This window comes from Pipistrellus hanaki (assembly GCF_964339955.1).
Source record: "Pipistrellus hanaki genome assembly, chromosome: 9".
Lineage (NCBI taxonomy): Eukaryota > Metazoa > Chordata > Mammalia > Chiroptera > Vespertilionidae > Pipistrellus > Pipistrellus hanaki.
This window is the reverse complement of record NC_140511.1, coordinates 18398291-18419518: the sequence shown is the minus strand read 5'-3', so window position 1 is coordinate 18419518 and position 21228 is coordinate 18398291. Positions and strand designations below refer to the sequence as shown.

The 21228-nt window shown below is 41.6% G+C and overlaps 1 protein-coding gene across 2 annotated transcripts in view; it reads left to right on the top strand.

Moving 5' to 3' along the window:
* The first annotated feature begins 19816 nt into the window (after positions 1 to 19816).
* EXPH5 (exophilin 5) overlaps positions 19817 to 21228 on the top strand; it is a 73242-nt gene continuing 71830 nt past the window's right edge. For both annotated transcript variants that reach the window (XM_084895132.1, XM_084895131.1), the window contains exon 1: positions 19817 to 19950. In XM_084895132.1, coding sequence (XP_084751258.1) covers positions 19832 to 19950 — 119 coding nt within the window. In that variant the 5' untranslated portion in view covers positions 19817 to 19831. The remainder of the gene's footprint in view (positions 19951 to 21228) is intronic.

Genomic DNA, 21228 nt, shown 5'->3' with positions numbered 1-21228 from the left:
CAAGGACAACAGCGGGGTGGGGACATGAGTGGGGAGAGATGGGGGGTGGGAATGGGGAAATGAGAACAAATATGTGATGCCTTAATCAATAAAGAAATTTAAAAAAAATAATAAAATAAAATAAAATAGCCGAAGCCGGTTTGGCTCAGTGGTAGAGCATCGGTCTGTGGACTGAAAGGTCCCAGGTTCGATTCCTGTCAAGGGCATGTACATTGTTGCAGGCACATCCCCAGTAGGGGGTGTGCAAGAGGCAGCTGGTCGATGTTTCTCTCTCATCGACGTTTCTGGCTATCTCTCTCCCTTCCTCTCTGAAAAATCAATAAAATATATTAAAAAAAATAAAATACACACACACACACACACACACACACACACACACATATATATATATCTTTATTTTCAAAACAAAAAGATACTAACCAGGTATGTGAAAATAGCCCAGTTGCTGATTTACTTGGCTTTATTTCTTGGTTTCTATATTGGTATTAGCTCTTTTTTTTTTTTTTACCATTACATATTTAAAACTCATATTTAAAAGAGAGAGAGAGAGAAAGAGAGAGAGAGAGAGAGAGAGAGAGAGAGAGAGAGAGAGAGAGAGAGAAAGCCTAACAGTGGTGTATGAATGAAGCTTCCTCTACTTCCAGAGTTTCATTAGCTTGTCCTGAATGCCCATGCTGGAAATTCCATCATCACAAAAGCACCTTTCCTTTGAGCTGTGATGTTAATAGGTGACAGGCAGAACCTTCCAAATCTTTACTTTAGGGAAGTGCAATTTGAACGCCAAAAAACCTAGTTGTGATTACAAACTTTATTGTGTCTAAGTATTACCTTACAGCACTTATTAAAATGTAGAGTCCTTGAATATATTTAATTGGACTATTATTCAACCTTTAGAAAGAAAGAAATTCTGGCACATGCTATAACATGGATGAAGCTTGAGGACATCCTGCTCGTGAAATAATCTAGTCACACAAAAAACAGACACTGTGATTCCATGAATATGAGGTACCTAGAGTAGTCAAATTCATAGAGACAGAAAGTGAAATGATGGTTGTCAGGGCTGAGGTTGGTTGGGGTTTGGGGGGGTCATTTGTTTAATGAATATGGTTTTAGTTCTGTAAACTGAAAAGAGTCCTGGGAATGGGTGGTAATGGTTGCGCAAAAATGTGAATATACTTAATGCCAATGAACTGTACACCTAAAATGGCCACAATGGTAAATTTTATGTTAAAATACTAAATTAAAAATGCAGATACTTGGTTACCACCAGTGATTCTGTTTCAGTTAGTCTGAATGGGCCCAGAAATTTGCATTTTTAACAAGCAATCCAGCTGATTCTACGGTAGTTTTTAGATAATCCTTTCAAAAATACTGGTTAGTGAAGGAACTAAAATCTAAGGATGTACTGAGATCAGCTAGAAATGTATGATTTGCCAGAAATGCCAGGACACAATTTTCTTCAATGAAGACAAGATTTTAAAAACTGGTTCATGAGAAGAGCTCTGAAAAATAATAGGACAGAGTCCCAGGGCTAAAGAAATGTCTCTAGATTTGATCTAAGACAAGGTAATTAGCAGACACATGTGATCTTGTTTGCTGTAACTGTGGGTGGAGGCATGAAAGATTAGTAAAGGGGAGGGATTCCTCACATGCGTAAATCACAGTGTGAGGAAAGTGGGTAATAGCTTGGCATTTGGGTAATTACACATGCAAATTAGAAGAGCATATATATATATATATGAGCCAAACAAAACAAAGACAATTATGAGCACATTCTAGAGCCACCATGCCAGCCGTACCACCATTTCCAGCTGCCCAGATGTAAGTACCAGCAAAGACACGGTTTCCAATTGTTTATACTGTATTAGATATGTTAAGAGCACAAATGTTTTGTTTGGAGGGGATTTTGTACATCGAGTGAGGAAAAAAATATGATGGGTTCTTTTCCAATTAACTTCGTATTCTCCCACACTAAAAACCACATGACATTAAATAAATATAGGTCTAAGTAAGTGCTTGAAATAATTATTATTTTCAATGTTTACATTGACTGGGAATGCGAGAATTAGAATTTTTTCATTCTTCCAGTTCTTCAAAGCACGCGAGTGACAAGCAGATGGTAAAGGGAACACACAGATATGAGGCACTTCCCCTTTTTCTAAAATCTTATGTTGGTAGTGATATTCTCATTAGCAATATTTTATATTTGTGTTGTATTGATCTATTGCCTGGAACAGCTTCTGTTCATTCTCAGATTCAAATTCAAAGTATTTCCAGAGAACCTGTATTTTCAGACCTCCTAATCTTGTCTATTCCTCTTGAGCCTCAATTTGATGACTCTAGATGGCCACAATGAAAAGTCCATCATTTATGACTTTTGTAGTCTGGGAGGGTAAATGGAAATGTTCTCAACGGTTTGTAATTTTAAAAATCGGTAAGTGGGTTCTGGCTTCTGTGGCTCACTGGGTTGGGCGTTGCCCCATGCACCAAAAGGCTTCTGGTTCAATTCCTGGCTTGGATATTTCCTTTCTCTCTCCTTCTCCCTTCCTCTCTCTCTCTCTCTCTAAACATCAATTTAAAAATATTTTTTAAATATCAATAAGTGGTATGAAAAAATTGAACCTAGAGCCAAATGTGTGAGTTTAAAATAAAAATAATTAAGATATGATTCCTGCTTCGCAGACTTTGCCATCTAGCTAGGGGAGAGAGTATGCAAACAAAAAGTGCAGTGAAGAATTCATTCTAGGTGCTGTGATAAAAGTCTATAGGAGTCGACTGAGGCTCGAGGGAGGGAATCAGCAGGCAGGGATGAATCATGTGGGAGGAAGTGGGGAAAGTCTTCATATGCCAGGTGAATCTTGAGCTAAGTGTTTAGTATGAAACTGTCTTTAAAAGTCTTAAATTCAAGATATTTACAATCTCATTAGAGAGACCAAATAAAAAATATATGAATAAATAGTGAATTATTTAGCATTAAATTGTGTGGGACTGATTAATAAGACCAAAAGCTTTTGGGAAAGGTGGGTTGGAGCAGGTGCTTTAGAAAGGAAGTAGAGTGGAGCCACGCCGTAGGATGGGCAGGAAATAGATAAGAGCCGTGGAGGAGATGGGGGAACACACGCAGAGAAAGCACCTGAGCAAAAGCCTGGACCTCAAGGAAACCAACTGACTGGAGTGGTCTGGAGGGACAACAGGGTCAAAGGAGATGAGGCTTTAAAGGCAGGCAAGGGCTTTTGAGGATTTCTGTAGAACAAGCATGTCAAACTCCAAGGCTAACACAGGCCAAATCAATGAGGCATGCAGCCCGCTGGCGACGAGTTTGACATGATTGATGTAGAAGGTGATGTCAATATCTCACAGATTTCTGATCAGAGGAGTAATGTGCTAAAAGCAATATATTTTTTAAAATATATTTTATTGTTTTTTTTACAAAGAGGAAGAAAGAGGGATAGAGAGCTAGAAACTTCGACCAGCTGCCTCCTGCACACCCCTTACTGGGGATGTGCCTGCAACCAATGTACATGCCCTTGACCAGAATCGAACCTGAGACCTTTCAGTCTGCAGACAAACACTCTATTCACTGAGCCAAACCAGTTTTGGCTAAAAGCAATATTTTGGGAAAACAACTCTAGTTTCCACTTGGAACCATAAAGAGCTCGGAGTAGAGGCTGGAAGGCCAGCACAAAGGCTGTTGTGATTCTCCAGGCAGAAGGGGTGGTGGGCCTGGGAAGGGGCAACTGCGCAGAATAGGATGGGAAGGTGGGGAGGGACTGTAAGTCACTGTCAGTCACTGCCTCCCATGGTGAATTATTACATCTGCATTTCTAGCCACACTTTTCTCTCTTATGATTGTAAATTCCATATTCTTTTCTAACCAACAATACTGAAAGTCAAAATGATCAATTAGAATTTTTAAAATTAATTTTATTGTGGTGACATTGGTTAATAGGATCATATAGATTTCAGATGTAGATTTCTATGATACAAGGTCTGTATATTGCACTGCTGCCCACCACCCAAAGCCAAATCTATTCACATCTTTCAGAATGATTCATTATCACATACGTCCACCATAGAATGGTCATGGCAAGCAACTTTGTATGTACTTTTAAAAAAAATATTATTATTATTATTATTATTATTATTATTATTATTGTTATTTTCAGAGAGAAAGGGAGGGGGAGAGAGAGATAGAAACATCAATGATGAGAGAGAATCATTGATTGGCTGCCTTCTGCACACCCCCTACTGGGGATCGAGCCCACAACAAGGGCCATTGACCAGAATGGAACCTGGGAACCCTTCAGTCCCCAGGCATATGCTTTATCCACTGAGCCAAACCTAAGGTACAACTTCATGCGTTCTGGTCCAGCAGAGAAACCGGGTAGCTTTTCAAGAGGACCCAGAGTTAGCAATGAGAGGAGCATGTCTCAAAATAAAGGTTCTCTCAATCCAAGTCATTCCTATACAGGGTTTCTCAACCTCGGCACTGTTGACATTTGGGACCAGGTAACTCTTTGTTGTAAGGGGCTGGCCTGTACATTGTAGGACTTGCAGCACCATCTCTGGCCTCTACAGCAGATGCCAGGAGCACCCCCTCTCCCCGGTTGTGACAATGAAGAGTGAGTACATTTGCTGAGTACAGAAGGAAGGTGTCCTTCATGGTTTTCTGCAGCCCCTGCCCAGCAGCTAGGAGAATTGGGCTGCTACTGACCTTTGACAGTAGAGACAGCGCTTACGCAAAGGTTTCAAAGCCGTCTGTCTTAAGGGCTATTCTCTTGCCAAAGGTTCTCCAGAGGTGCCAAAATCACCCATGAAGTTTAATATTTAGAAGAATAACATTTTAGCCTATGCTTTCCTGAGACAGATATTTTCCATTACTTTCACTGTAAACTTCAGGCCAATGCTGCTCATACACTGAGTCTCTGAAGGATGAGAAAAATCCAAGCAGCAGAGTCACTGCTTCTTCGACCAATTCATTTTGGAAGTAACAGCTGCAATTCATTAGCAGTGGAATGTTCTCTACCTTGAAGCATCCTTACAAAGGGGCTTCACCATCACACTCCAGCTCCATCTAGAACTTTGGTGATAATTGGTTTGATGCTCTTCTCCCAGAAATTTTTTTCCTACTGAAATACTATGCCAATCCCTGTGATTTAGCTCTTGGAGAATGTCCTTGCTGTCCATTGACCTCTTCTTCTTTTAAAAAAAAAAAAAATATATATATATATATATATATATATATATATATATATATATATATATATATTGATTTTAGAGAGAAAGGGAGATGGAAAGAGAGATAAAAACATCAATGATGAGAGAATCATTGATCAGCTGCTTCCTGCATGCCCCCTACTGAGCATCGAATCTGCAACCCAGGCATATGCCCTCAACCGGAATCAAACCTGAGCCCCCACAGGTCGACGCTCTACCCACTGAGCCAAACTGGCTAGGGCTGACCTCTTCTTTACTCCCAGTCCCTCCCAAGTTAGTTTACTCCAATTCAGCTTCATTCAACTCCGTTTTTTGTGTGTTTTTTTAAATATATATTTTATTGATTTTTTACAGAGAGGAAGAGAGAGGGATAGAGAGTTAGAAACATTGATGAGAGAGAGAAACATCGATCAGCTGCCTCTTGCACACCCCTACTGGGGATGTGTCCGCAACCAAGGTACATGCCCTTGACCAGAATCGAACCTGGGACCTTTCAGTCCGTAGGCCGACGCTCTATCCACTGAGACAAACCAGTTTCGGCCATACAACTCAGTTTTATCTCTCTGTCTGGTTCACTGCCATTACATGATCTCTGAAAACCTTATTAACTTTACCAAAATATTGTATACATTTACAGGCTTTCTTTGAGTGTTCCTCCCCCTTTAACCAAAAACTAATTTTGTTCTCATGACTTGGATTCCCTCCTTGAACAGAGGTGGTGGCCACTTGTATTGTCCTCTTCTCTTTAACCCTAGGGTCTCAGTTATTGGCATTCTCTTTGACCTCCACATCCCCTTCCACACCAGTTTTCTGGCCACCATTCTTCAGTATCCCCTCCTTTAAAAGCCATCCTCTCAACATTCCTGTTGCTATTCCACCTTCTCATCTATAAACCAGGACACTTGTTCATAGAACAGGGATTGGGGCCCAGAAATCTTTTCCTTTGAGTTCAAACTTTTAGTAATAACATTCATAAAGTAAATATGAAAATCACTATGGATGAGAGAGTAATGAGGGAAGGATGAATTGAAAGGAAGGAAAATAGGTTCTCTTTAATCAGCAAAGACATGTATGCTATTAATTTTTTAAAACCATCTATCTCCCTTTCCCCAATTAAAAACAGCAAAAATAAATGCCTACCTCCAAAAATTAACCTAAATTGGATCAAGTACCACCATAACATCTTCTGTTCTATCCTACTTTACTACAATAGATACATCTCAGATGTATATTTAGTTACTTATGGATAACAGTCTTGCTAGGTTTCCCCAACATCATTCCAGAATCCCAGCCATCTTTTTCCTTAAATTTCTGAAATCTATATTGCTTCTTCTAGAAAATGCCTTTCTTCCCTCCAGCTCAATCCTTAAGAAAGGCCTGCTCCTTATGGTAAGTAGGTGTTATTAGGAACTGCTCTCTCCACCCGCAGGTGGAGACCATATTTGTTGCAGGATTCAGAGTTATGTGGAGCAACCAGGCTATAAACCAGTGCAGAGTGGCTATGCCTTGCAAGTGTTTACAACTCCTTTGATCTAATGCTGTCCTGCTGGACGAAACTTAAGCTTTACATTTTGAGAAGATCGAGTTAATAATGACATTATGTTTGATACATTGAGTTCATATTTGGACTATTTCCTTTACTACTGAGGTGAAGGAAATAGTCCAAATTATTAACATAGACATGTCTTATTAACATAGACAAAGACATGCCTTATTAACATAGACAAATAGTCCAAATTATTAACATAGCATGTCTTATTAACATAAACAAATACAGTGAAATATAATTTATAAAAATTTTATTGAAGTGAAATTCACATAATATTAATCATTTTAAATAGAAAAATCCAGTGGTATTTAATACACCTACAATGTTGTACAACTGCTATCTAGTTCCAAAATATTTTAGCACTCCTAAAGGAAATCACACCCAGGGAAATATAATTTTTAAACCAGCCTAGGAAATTATATATGATTTGCACAATACTAGTAATAGACACTGGGTTTCTATTTGTTTTTTGTTTTTGTTTTTTTTAAAATATATTTTATTGATTTTGTACAGAGAGGAAGGGAGAGAGATAGAGAGTTAGAAACATCGATGAGAGAGAGTCATCGATCAGCTGCCTCTTGCACACCCCCTACTGGGGATATGCCTGCAACCAAGGTACATGCCCTTGACCAGAATCGAACCCGGGACCCTTCAGTCCCCAAGCCGACTCTCTATCCATTGAGCCAAACCGGTCTCGGCTCTATTTGTTTTTTATATCTTATAACCCACTTTGTGTTAAAGACAGTTTTAGTGAAGAGGGAGTCCAAGGACCACAGTCAATGAATTACACAGAATAAAACTCTTCTAGCCCAGATAACCTTCCTAGAAATTTGATGAGTAACATAGATTTATATAGAATATACTCTTCAAAAAGAGAGGTGTAGGGGATGGGGGCAAATAACAGTTTGAAATGACCAAAGTCATTGGAGGATATTAAACTAAAAAGAAGAACTAGAATAGAGAGGCAAAAAACATTGCTTGGCATGTGCCAGGTGCTCAAAAAAAAAAAAAAAATGTTTGTTGACTGAATAAGTGAACAAACTACTCCCAAAGGAATTAATGAAATAATCCAGAATGGATGACTGGATGGATGGATGGATGCATGCATGCACTGAAAATGGATCTAGCATGTAAGGAGTAGTGTTTCAATGAGCAATTGATAAGCCATGGGAGGAAGCACAGTAAATGTTTACTATGTAATTGCAGCTGGACCAGCCTTAAAAGCAAATAGGAAAAAGATGTAAAGAATTTATTATTTTGAATTCAAATATTTACACTTAAGGCAAAAAGATCAGTCTCTATAGTTTTGCTGTTTATCATTATTAAATATTTGAAATTAAAAAACATTTTATACTTAGAGAAAACAGCTTTGAGGAATAAATATTGATTGAATTTGAGTACTTAAGGTTTTAAAAAAGGGCCTTGAAGTAGAAGGGCACCTGCTATTATATAAATTGTTGTTTATAAGCTTGGATTGCGCCTCATGTAGTCATAAATTTGCATGACCTTTCTTAGTCAGTCTTGAGGATAATATTTATGGTTTGCATTTTCTCCCATATGACTATTAATTGAAGTATGCTATTAATTTTTAAAACATCTATCCAGTAAATCCCTTGACTAGAAGAATGTCTAATATAATACATACCATTGTTTGATTCTTGGTATTATAACAGAATTAACTAAAGTACATATTTTTATCTACACAATAATTAGTTGAATGGGATTTAGCAAGATTTCGAAGTGACTCTAGTCTAAGAATATTCATTTCTGCTCAATTACATTCAAATGAGATATTTAAACTCAGGGACCACAAGCATAGATGCATATTTTTACCTTCACCAGGATTATTCCATTAGCTAAAGGGAGCTCCTCTATTGCAGGCAATTCTTTTTCATCCACAGGCTTAGCTAGAGGAGTTAGCTTCCTAATGCACAGCAACAACTGTCTGTATTCTTTCAACTGCTCACATGTAGAAACTTACATATCATGATTCTGTTTGAAGGCACTTGATAACATTGTATTTGTCATCCAATTTGTCACTAACTGTCTTAGCCCATTTGGGCTGCTATAAGAAAATATCGTAGACCAGGTGGCCTATAAACAATAGACATTTATTTCTCACAGTTCGGGAGGCAGGAAGTCCAAGATCAAGGTGATGAGAGTTTCAGGGTCTGGCGAGGATCACTTCCTGGTTCATACACTATGGTCTTCTTTCTGTGTCCTCACACAAAACAAAACAAAAAAACAAACAAAACAAAACAACAACAAAAAAGGCACTTAGGAGCTCTCTGGGTCTCTTTTCCAGAGCACAGGTCCTATTGATGAGGGCTCCCTCCTCATGACCTAATCACCTCCCACAGGCCCTACCTCCTAATTCCACACAGTGGGGTTAGGTTTTAACATAGAGTAAACCTATAACCGTGTGACACAACAAGCACTGGCATAGCCAGAAAAAAACAATTGAGTATCATAGCAAAGGTGAAGGCTCAAATCCTGAAATCTATGTGGTTTAGGTGCCATTTGAAGCATGCCCATGGATCAGAACAAATGTCTAGCAAAGGCAATGAAGGACCAAAATTTACTTAGAATATATCCCAATTAAGTAATGAAGGTTAAGTTAAGGAGGCCATAATTAGTAGTGAGATCTACTTAAAGTCTTCCAACCTGATGGTTCTGGTAATGAATTTAGAAACAATAAATAAAATTATCAAAGTCTATTTAATGAAAATCTTGGTACTGTGGTAGTCACACTAAGGAGAGGACTTTATCTACTTTGAAATCTAGGTATTTTTTAATCAAAAAGAGAAAAAAAATATTTATAAACTATTTTTATTTTTTAATATATATTTTATTGATTTTTTTTACAGAGAGGAAGAGAGAGGGATGGAGAGTTAGAAACATCGATGAGAGAGAATAATTGATCAGCTGCCTCTTGCACAATCAGCTGCCTCTTGCACATCCCCCCACTGGTGATGTGCCCACAACCAACGTACATGCCCTTGACCGGAATCGAACCCGGGACCTTCCAGTCCGCAGGCCGACGCTCTATCCACTGAGCCAAACCGGTTTCGGCACATAAACTCTCTTTAAATACACTGAGGGGGAAAACCGTCCAGTTTAGCCACAATTTGATTTGATGTAAACAATATGTTAATTAACCATAATGGTTTAGTTAATTAGAGATTGCAAACAGGCCGCTGTGCACCAGTGGATGGGGAAAGGAAAATGTAGGTTTCAGTCTTTCTCCTTTTATTCTGAGTGGCCATTTTTTCAAAGCATGGGAGAAGCTGAGATCAGTCTTCATATTAGATTTTCCTTTGCTCTTTCTGGCCTACTCTTCTCTCCTGCCCGTGCAATACAACAGGGGATGTATTGGAATAGGGAAGTGTCTCTTCTCATCTCCCTCTTTCTTTCCAAGTTACCCAGAGAGCAATCTCCTGGGCTCAAAGAGTAAAATCAAGCTCTCTGGGAAGAAACAAATAAAAGGCTTTGATTTTGAAGAAATAAGTAATTGAAATATTTTTTTTAAATCTACTGAGAGCAGGGATGGCATTCTGTCTCTCAGGTTGGCAGTGGTTATCAGTCTCTATCTCCTCATCACTGTGGGTGCTCTCACCCTGCTTTTTTTTTTTTTTTTTTTTTTTTAACTGATAAGAAGATGCCCCAGCAACGAACAAGAGAGATTTTCCAGGTGTCACTTCATGTGTTCAAAGGATAGTTATTGAATGTTGCCTGGCCAGTGTGGCTCAGTAGGTGGTTGAGTGTTAATCTATGAATCAAGAGATCATGGGTTTGATTCCCTGTGAGGGCACATGGCTGGGTTTTGGGTTTCATCCCCAGTAGGGGGCACCAGAAGGTAGGCAATTGATGTTTCTATCTCGCAATCCCTCTCCTTCTCTCTTGAAAAATCAGTAAGAACATACTTTAAAAGTATAATAAAAACATACTAAAAAAGGACAATTTTTTCTAAGAGAAAAAGCAGCCATACCCAGCCAGTGTGATTCAGTGGTTGAGCCCCATGAACCAAGAGGTGACAGTTCAACCTTCCCAAAGAGTCGGGAGATAGGGGCATGGTACAGGAGGCAGCCGATCAATGATTCTCTGTCATTGATTTTTCTCTCTTTTCCTCTCCCTTCCTCTCTGAAATCAATAAAAATATATTTTAGAAATAATAAAAAGAAAAGGAAAGGAAAATCAACCACAGTGTAAGTAGGCAGAATTGCTCTAAGAAAGAATTTCTGAAGAATGAATACTGTGAATTACCAGAACTGGTTACTGAGGTTTTATAAGAAACAGCAATAATCTTATTTACGTAAAATACTTTAAAGTTCTCAGAGAACCTTCAAAATCATTTTTTGATCCCATTACATTGTGAAATCATCTTCTATAGAGGTCTTTCAGGAACAATATTAAGAGCCTTTATCAAACTATATACAATGTGACTGTAATTGAGTTATGAATATGTGTGTATACACAGTTGTTTTCATTAACTCTATCTATACACACATATGGACAAGGACGTTAGGATGATAATCAAATACAGAAAAGAGTCCCTGAATTAGGATGAGAGGATTATAAATATCCTTTTTTCTCTTTCACTGCTTTGGTATCATACTATTATTTGTTTTTTTATTTTTCTTTACCTGAGGATATGCTTTTAATTGATTTTAGAGAAAGGAAGGAGAGAGAGAGAGGGAGAGAGAGAGGAAAAAACATCAATTGATTGCCTCCGGTACACACCCTAACCTGGATCAAACCTGAAACCTGGGTATGTGCCCTGACAGGGAATCAAACCTGCAACTTTTTGGTGTATGGGTGATACTCCAACCAACTGACCCAGAAGCTAGCCTATCTCTCTCTCCCTCCTTTCTTCTCTTTCTCCCTTTCTCTTTCTCTCTCCCTTTCCCTCTCCCTCTCTCCAATCTCCCCTTTTCTCTCTCGTTTATACATTATTTCATTAGAACTACTATGTGCTAAGCACTTCACATACATTATGACATTTAATTCTACAACTTTATGAGGTGGGTACTACTATTACTCTTAGTTCACAGATAAGGAAGTGATATGAGCATCCAGGGTCACACATCTACTAAACTGTATAGCCAGAGCTTGAACCCAGGACTCCTGACTCCCAGTCCATGCCTTTAGAATGAGATCTAAACTCCCTTGCCCTGACCTAAAGGCCCATGCCTATCTCCCCAATCTCCTTTTACGTCCTCCTTCTTCCACCAATGCCCCATTTTTGTCATGGTCCAGAGATATCAGCCCAGAGTATGTCAATGACTTCCTGCCTCAGCATCTTTGTACTTGCCTCTGCGTGGAAACCCCTTCTCCTGGTTCTCACCAAAGCCGAAGCATTGACCCTCAGCTCTGGACCTCATGTCACGTTAAGGTGATCCTCTGACCACCCCATGTAAAGTTGTCTCCTTTTCTCCAAAATCACGCTCTGTCAAATCACCCTGATTATTTTCTTCGGAGTACTTACTATGCTTAGTTAATCTTTTATTTATGTACTAGAGGTCTGGTGCATGAAATTTGTGCCCTAGGGGAGGGGGGTTGACCCTCAGTCCAGCCTGCACCCGCTCCAATCTGGGACCCCTCGAGGGATTGGGCCTAAACGGGCAGTCGGACATCCCTCTCACAATCCAGAACTGCTGGCTCCCAACTGCTCACCTGCCTGCCTTCCTGATTGTCCCTAACTGCTTCTGCCTGCCAGCCTGATCACCCTCTAATCACTCCCATGCCAGCCTGATTGATGTTTAACTGCTCCCCTGCCAGCTGATTTGCCCCAACTTCCCTCTTCTGCTGGCCTGGTCACCCCTAACTGCCCTTCCCTGCAGGCCTGGTCCCTCCCAACTACTCTCCCTTGCAGGCCTGGTGCCTACCAACTGCCCTCCCCTGCTGGCCATCTTGTGGCAGCCATCTTGTGTTCACATGGGGGCAGTCATCTTTGACCACATGGGGGCAGCCATCTTGTGTGTTGGAGTAATGGTCAATTTGCATATTACTCTTTTATTAGATAGGATCTACTTAGGTATTGTCTGTCTCTCCCCTCAGAGTGCAAACTGCACAAGGACAGAGACCCTGCTTGTCTTTGTACCTCTGTGTTCCCAGCACCTGGCACAGGGCCTAACACACAGCAGGTTAAACAAATATTAAGGGACCTTAACCACTCAACCATATTACCTGGGGGGGAACCCAATGAATTATTTCTTGCATAAAAACAATATAAGTTCAAAAGACATTATACATAGCATACACGTCTATTTTTATCCATATTTTACTCAAATTTAAGCCACTTTGAAGTCATCTGTACACTTATTTTCCCAGTTCTTCATGCCTGACTTCCTAGCCTGCAGGTTTCAGCTCAAATGGCACCTCGCCAGAGCCTTTCCTGATCATCTCACAGAGTATGCCAACCCCCTCGCCCCACCACACCGCTCCCAGCCACCACTGTGATTTTTATTCCCTTATCACACTCTAAGTTTCTATTATTTTGTTTCTTTTTTCTCTCTCCCCCTCAGCCTATTCAATACAATGTTTTTTAGGGCAGGAACATCTTTATGTTAACCCTGTATACACAGTGTCTGGGACATTTCCCTACACATTCTAGACATTCCATAATGAATGGGTAAGTGAATCAGTACACTGGTCACTTATATGTATTCTCTTTTTATTCTACTAGTTTTTAAATGGATTTCTTTGGGATTTTTTTCAAAGTAGATAATCATCGCCTATAGTCAATTCTTTCTTTTCTGAGAGTTACACACATTACTTTTGCTTTTCTTCAATGTATCAGCTAGAACAAAACAATGTTAGATAATACAGGTAATACCGGCATCTTTGATTTGTTTTTAGTTAATTAATCCACCACTAATTATGGCTCTGGGATGAACATGACTTACCACACCAAGGAAGCATCCTTTAATCCTAAGACTTAGTGTTTTAAATTCAGTTTAGTTCAAACAAAAAGCAATCTTGAAATTTATCAAAGGACTTTTGATCATACAGTATTCTTTCTTTCAAATACTAAGGTGCACTACATTCATTATAATCTTGCATTTCTAGAAAAACTGCACTTAGTCATTTCATAGATTTCTGTTTTTAATTGATTTGTTTTAGAGAGAGAGGGATAGAGAGGTAGAAACCTCAACAAGAAAGAAACATCAACGGGCTGCCTCCTGCACAACCTCATGTGCCCTGACCAGGAATTGGAATAGTGACCTTTTGGTTCATGGTCGATGCTCAGACACACCGAGCCACACCAGCTGGGCTCATTTAATGTATTTCTATCTTCGATTTACTAGCCTTTTTCTTGGGATTTCTCTCCTTTCCTCTCCCCATATCTATAGTCACAAGGAGAAGTACATTGTGTTTGTTTGTCTGTGTAATGACCTAGTTTTTTCAGGTGTTGCTTTTAGGCTAACAACAAATTCACTTATTGCCCTAGGAAACGTGGACCTCTTTTGAGTTTGGGAGCAGAGTCTTGCGTGTTTGTACAAACCTCAGAGTCCACCGCCTTTTCCCTCCGTCCTTCCCCACAACCTTCTTCTTCCATCCTTCCCCACCTTCTTCATCCATCCTTTGGGCACAGCAGAAACACTGAAAGCCCCTTATGTGGAAGATGGGAGGCGAGGTGGAATTGAATGTTTAGGACTGGGGTGAATAATAAATGTGTGTCGTTCAGTTCCTTGATTTAGTCAGGATTTTTGGTTTTTATCAGGTAGACTTGGTATCTGAACCTTATCCATGTTGAATTCTGACATGAAAGAAAAAGAAGCTCTGGCCCCCTTGCTTTATGTGATACTTTGGAATTCAGTTAGGCTCAGTGACCTGTTTAAACACTTCAAAAGTCTTTATGAATCTTGCACATGTTTCTCTTACTCAAAGGGCCATTATCCTAGGACTTAGGGAGTTCTGTGCAGCCATGTAAGGGGTTGTTGTAAAAGACTATTTAATAATATATTAGATATCTATGAAAAGGGGGCTATATAAGGTTTTAAAGAAAAATATTTTTAAATAGTGGATTATAGATCATTGGTCCTTTTTCTTTTTTATATATCCTTAAAGTTTTATATAATGGACATTATCTGGGGGAGCAATCATTCCCTTACTTCTCTTTGCAGGTACTTCCATGACTAGAGTAACTTCCCAGCCTCTCTATCTGGTCCTCACTTGCTCCTTCTAGGGTAGATGGAGGAGTAAATTATTTGATTGGAGGGTGGTAAGGGTATGAAATTCCATGATTCATGCTTTTTGAATGATTGAGACCAACCATTAGGAAACTTGAAGCACTGGTGGCATTCTCCCTACCATCTTCCTACCACCAATAATATCTGCTCCCCAGACCCAAACCTAACCTCTGGTGATCTGCGCCAAGGTCTAGACTTGCGAGGGATGAGTCCAGTGAGCCCACTTGGCTGTAAAACAAAGTCACATCCTTTCATTAACCTACCAGTAATAAAGCTGAGGTTTTTCATCTTCATCTGTTTGACTCCTATGCTTTATTTTCCAGTTTTCTCCAGACTCAAGTGGTCAAAGAAAATGTTACTTTTTGAATTGTAGGCTGTTCTGTGTGCAAAATAATATTAATAGGTGCCATTTATTAAGCATTAGTCTTGTCAATTGGTTTATCGCACCATCTCAGTGAATTTTTACAATAATCTTATAAGGCTGGTTCTATTATTGCCCTTGTTTTTGTAGGAAACAAAAACAAACCAAAAAACTAACGTTCAGAGAGTGTCAGATGCTGTTCTTCGTGGAATACTTATTCTATAATTGTGGGCTCAGGACTGGAGCTTCAGGGAAACCGAAAAGGGAGTTTTCTGTCTAGATTTGCAAACCCATTTACTGAACTACTGTTAGAACAGTGAAAGGAACAACTGCGCAAACTCTCTCCTTCACATCTCTTATTAATAAAGTCCTGTTGCCAACATCTAACATTCAAGCCGACAGGTATTTGCTTGTTTAACTGAGAGCTACCACCCAAACTCACCCCAGAGAAGATATGTGTATGGGTGGGAGGGAACCCATCCCCATGCTAAAGAGATGGTTTTCAAGGGCCTGCTAGGGGCTTACATGACTTTAAGTGACAAAAATTCGGATATTTAACCAAGTATGTGATCAGCATTTCTCCTGGCCGAGTGAAGTGCCAGGGAACGGGGGAAACTAAGGCATCTATCGGGGATTTGGCCCACAGACTGGAGGAACGAGACTATGGGAGATTTCTAAAGATTGTTGCTATCTATCCATCTGTTATTACTTAAAAAAAAAAAAAAAAAAACACCACAAAACTGATGAGTATCTCTTTAGCTGGAAGGCTGGGCAGGAGGTTGCCGGGGTTACCAGATACTAAGGTGAAAAACAGCTGCTTAAAGCCCATCACACAGCACTTTGAGAATTATTTTTACTTTAAAAGCATGATGTTTATAGTCCCACAGAAATTATTCGGTATGGTCTCTAGAGCAAGCCTCAATGCCTGTGGGCTTCTCATTGTAAAACCTCAGTGTTAAAATGTCTCATCTGGATGCCCTGCTGTGCCACAACCCAGGGCTGAAGCGTGCCTCGGTGACAATGTCAGCCTCTACGCCCTGTCCACCCTTTGCTCTGGCCAGCTTATACAGTCTCAGGGTTTTGGCTTTTGGCAGATGACTCCCCAAATCTACTTCTCCATCCCTGTTTTAAGAATTTTCAGCCTCTGCTGAAACCGGTTTGGCTGAGTGGATAGAGCGTCAGCCTGCGGACTGAAAGGTCCCAGGTTCAATTCTGGTCAAGGGCATGTACCTTGGTTGCGGGCACATCCCCAGTAGGGGATGTGCAGGAGGAAGCTGATCGATGTTTCTCTGACATCAATGTTTCTAACTCTCTATCCTTCTCCCTTCCTCTCTGTAAAAAAATCAATAAAATATATTTAAAAAAAAAAGAAGAATTTTCAGTCACATTCTCACTTTTGCTGAGTGTGTCCATAAATTGCAGGTACCTCAATCTCTATGTCTAAAATGGAACCCTTGATCTCTTTACAAACCATATGCTTCTTGTGTCATCAGATAGATGATTTTCAGGTATTTCTCTTAAAAGCCTGCATCATCTTTGTGACTCTTTCTTTCACCCTCGTGTCAAATGCATTACCAAGTCCAGCCAGCCGGCATCTTTGGACTCCAATCCTCTTTGCTATTCCACGTTCACTGCTTTGGTTCAGGTCCTCTTTGTCCTTTCTCCTACATCAGCATCCCAGCACAGTGGTGTCCTTGCCACCATCCTCACTCTACTCTTCATGTCTACTACCACTGTCATCACTGCTCCATTTCAACTACATCATTGTCATCCTCAAAACTTGTGCTGATGCCTCATTGCTTACACCTGGAGTCCAGATTCCTTAGCCTAGTAATCATAGTTGGGCCTCAGCCTTATTTACTCTTCATATGCCCTATACCCTAGCCCAGTGTTTTTTTAACCTCATTTTCATTACTGTTCCCGTAAGGAAACTTCCAAGGATTTTTTTCTCAATCACCCCTCTCCTGAAATGTTAATGCCACCAATATACTATGGCATATCTGTTTATGCATGAAACACATGTTTATGTTCTGTACTTCATATTTAAAAATAATATGTTTTTACCCTAAAAAACAAACAAACAATTTTTGCTTCATTAGGGGCAATCTCTTCCCTATTGGCAATGTATACACTAGCCAAAACAGATCACTTACTAATTCCTGAAAATGTCCTGGTATTTTCTAGCTTCCAAGTTTTTGTTCATTTTGGCTAATAGTCAGAGGAGTTGAAAGAATATGAGAAGATTCCTGGAGTGTCAAGCTGCCTTGCCTGGGATTGACTCACACATCTCCTCTCAGCACCCTCCATTCTTCTGTTGAAAGCTGGCCTTTAACCCAAATACCCTGTCCTCCCCCTGACCCACGCAGCGGGAACTAGCTTCTTTCTGTGCCCCAGTAGAACCTTCTTTATGTCCCTGTTGTGTTCTTCTTTGCAATGTAGTGGTTTTGCTTTTTTGTGTTATTCCCTCACTTCCTAAACACAAGGACTAACTTCTTCACAGTGTACAATGCCTTCAAACAGTATGCACCAGTGTACATTAGTTAAAATCCATCCATTGATACACCAGGGACAGGAACAAGATAAAAGTCTACCAGTGCTCACATTAAAAAGTCCTACGTGCATGCTGAGTAAATGAACACACTAATGATTAGGGAGGGAAAGGCACATTCCTAAGCCAGCATCATTAACACAGAGACTGCCTATAAAGGAATGTGAGTGTTGTACAACATTGGTGAACTGAATTGGTTCCTGCTGCAGAGAAATAACAAACACCCACTGAAAATTGCTTGAATGGCTCCCTGCCTACATATGTCTTAAACAATGATGCTCAAGGTGAGTAGAGGACCCAGAAGCCAAAACATAAGTAGCCATTTTTGACACCGCGTTTTTTTGTGACATCACCACCACATAAGAAGTGACCAGACTGAGTCCCTGGGCAGGGACATTGATCTGACCAAGTTTATTTTTGTGTGAAAAGTGAAGCAAAAGAAACAACATTTCTGGAAAAGTCTTGATCATTTTAAACTATCAGTATAAATATGTTTAGAAAGTTCCATCATATCTTTGAATACTACTTTCTAAGAAAACCTGTTTCTGTGGTTTCATAGGATTACATTTTGCTTTAGTCAGAAGATTAGGTATTGGCACTTGTATTGCTTCTCTTATTGAGACTTTTTTAAAAAAAATTTCTATTGAGGGCAAATTTCTCAGCCTTTCTAATGGTTGACACTTTTTGGACTTTGCTGATGCTGTTAATCCTCATCTGAGGGTATTTTTTTTTCCCATTGATGTTTAGAGAGTGAAAAGGAGGGAGAGAGGGAAGGAGGGAAGGAGGGAGAGAAGTCCATGGGAGAGAGATACATGGGTGGGCTGACTTCTGCAGGTCCCCTACAGGGATCAAGCCCAGAAACCTGGGTGCATGGGAGGGTGCCCTACCAACTGAGCCACACTGGCCAGGGCAAAGATGATCAAATCCTGCAGAAAGCTACAAAAGGTGCTTCCTATTATTCTTTGCCTTAGGGCTTGCTCCTAAAATACCATACACAGTTTTATGTTGTTTCTTTTTTAAAATCGGTAAATGACTTTTGTGGGGCAATCAGATGGGGGAAGGGAGAAGATCTCTGAAGGATGAGATGCTTGTCAGAAAAATGTATTTCCAAGGATGCTTTCAATTCAGCCCTTGGGCCTAGTCTGCTTTCAGCGATTTACAGAGAATTCAGCCTTTTCCGGTCATTCAAATAGGGTAACTAATCTTCATTCAGCCCCTTTAAAGCGCCTACAGGCAATTCTACTTCCAATAGACTCTTTATTGAAAAGGAAGCTTGGAGCTGTGACTGGTTTGGCTCAGTGGATAGAGCGTCAGCCTGCGGTCTAAAGGATTCCGGTCAAGGGGGGCATGTACCTCGGTTAAGGGCACATCCCCAGTAGAAGGTGTGCAGAAGGCAGCTTATCTACGTTTCCAACTCTCTATTCCTCTCTCTCTGTAAAAAAATCAATCAAGTAATATTTTCTTTAAAAAAGAAAAGAAAGGAAGCTTCGTGGTGAAGCTCTTTCCTTTGCCCTCCCATGAATCCAGCTCAGGTTCGGAGCGCACACAGCAGCAGGCAAAACAAATACTTTGGCGCCAACTCTTAAAGCCTCAGCCTCACTTAGGAGCAGGAGCAAGTAGGTTTGTTGGTTTAGCAAACAGGATAGGAGATGGGGGAGGGGAGTGGGTGGGAGGAGAAGGGAGGAGGAAGGGCCCGCCCCTTTGGAGCGGGATTGGTCCCCTCCCTCCCTCCGGCCGTTCATTTGGCACCTGGGTCCGGTGGGTGGAGACAAACCTGTCGCTAAGGTGGTGTCAAAATGAGCCCCGTAGGTGTAGGTGTGGGCTGTTCCCCAAGTTTGTGGTTTTAGATTTCCAAAGGGACAGACTTAGTGGCTAATGGGATCCAGTCTTCTGTATCTCACCGTAATGTCACCGTAACAGGAGGCTCCCGGGAGCTTAAGAGGGTAACTCCCGACACAGACAACATGACGAACGTCCCTCCGGGGTTTGATTTTAGCTTCCTAAATGACGAAGAGGCCAGGAAGATCCTGCAGGTGCTGGAGAGGAATGAGGAGCTGCAGAGGGCGGAGAAGGAGAGGATCAGGTACAGAAAGCAGATTCTTTCTCTGCTCCCGGGACGCAGGTCGGGCAGCGGCCGGGGCGCGGGGAGGGAGCGCGCGGCTCCCCGGGGACACCTGTCCGGCCGGGTTCTCAACGCGCAGCATCCCTCCCTCTGGGGCACCCGGGCCGGGGGAGATCTGCCATGAGCTTTCCCCTTGAAAAGGACTTTGGGGGGCCTAGTTGGGGCTCTTTCTGCTGCACACAGCACCCCAGAAGGGCTCGGGTCCCCGCTGGGTGGGGAGCGCCCCTGCCCTCACCTCGCGGGCGCGGACTCTTGGACGCTCCTCTCCGAGTGGGGGCCCCACCTCCGCCAGGACCCTGGGTGGGACCCGCCGCCGGGGGTCCAGGCGGGTGCGCCCCCTGCAGCGCCCGGCTCGGTGGCCTCCAGTCGGTCTCAGGCCCGTGGGCCAGGCCCGCGGGTGGAAAGGGACCAGGGCGCTGCGTGGAGCGGGATCCTGGCCCGCACGCACCCAGGCGCTCACACAGCTCCTCGCCCTACAAAACACCTTTCTCCGCCCCGCACAGTCAGTCGGTGAGGCCATGGAGAGAGCTGACCTCTCCCTGGAGGCGAAAGGATTCCCCACCCCAAGGGCTGGGGCTCCCGGAGCTTGCCCCACTGTCCGGAGTGACCGGGCTGGGACTGGGGATGTGCCCGGAGGCTGGAGTGGGTGGGGCGCCTGGCTGGTGGTGGTGCTGCTATGGGGAAGTTGCCCTGGAATTTTACCCTTGACCTTACTCTGCGGTGCTGTAGGTCAGGGATTGAAATCAAGAGTTTTACAACCTGGGAGGTACGTGAACCAGGTTTTTTTTTTTTTTTTTTTTTTTTTTTTTTTTTTTTTTCCTGATGGGGAAGTGTGGGCTCAGTCCTGGCACTGGTGAGGGGCTGTTCTCACCAATTCTGGAACAGACCATCCATCCAAAGCGGGCTCAGTTGACTGTGGAAGGGAATTCAGGGCACCGCTCTCAGCCCAAAGAGCATGTGGCATCGACTGGGATTTGGAAAGCTGCTTTGTGTGTGAGTGATGTGTTTTGGTGGTGGTGGTGGTGATGTGAGTTCTAGATTTCCACCTCTTGCCAATGATCTCCCTGCCCATCTGCCCTATACCTCCAGTTAAGAACCTCCAAAGATACTCTTCCCATACATAGGGGAACCCTAGCTGGTCTTTATAAAAAATTGGAATACCCTGGGCCTGAAGGTACGGCTTTTCTCTTCCACTGGCTCCTGTGGGGATACGTGAACATTTATTTATAAAGGAATATT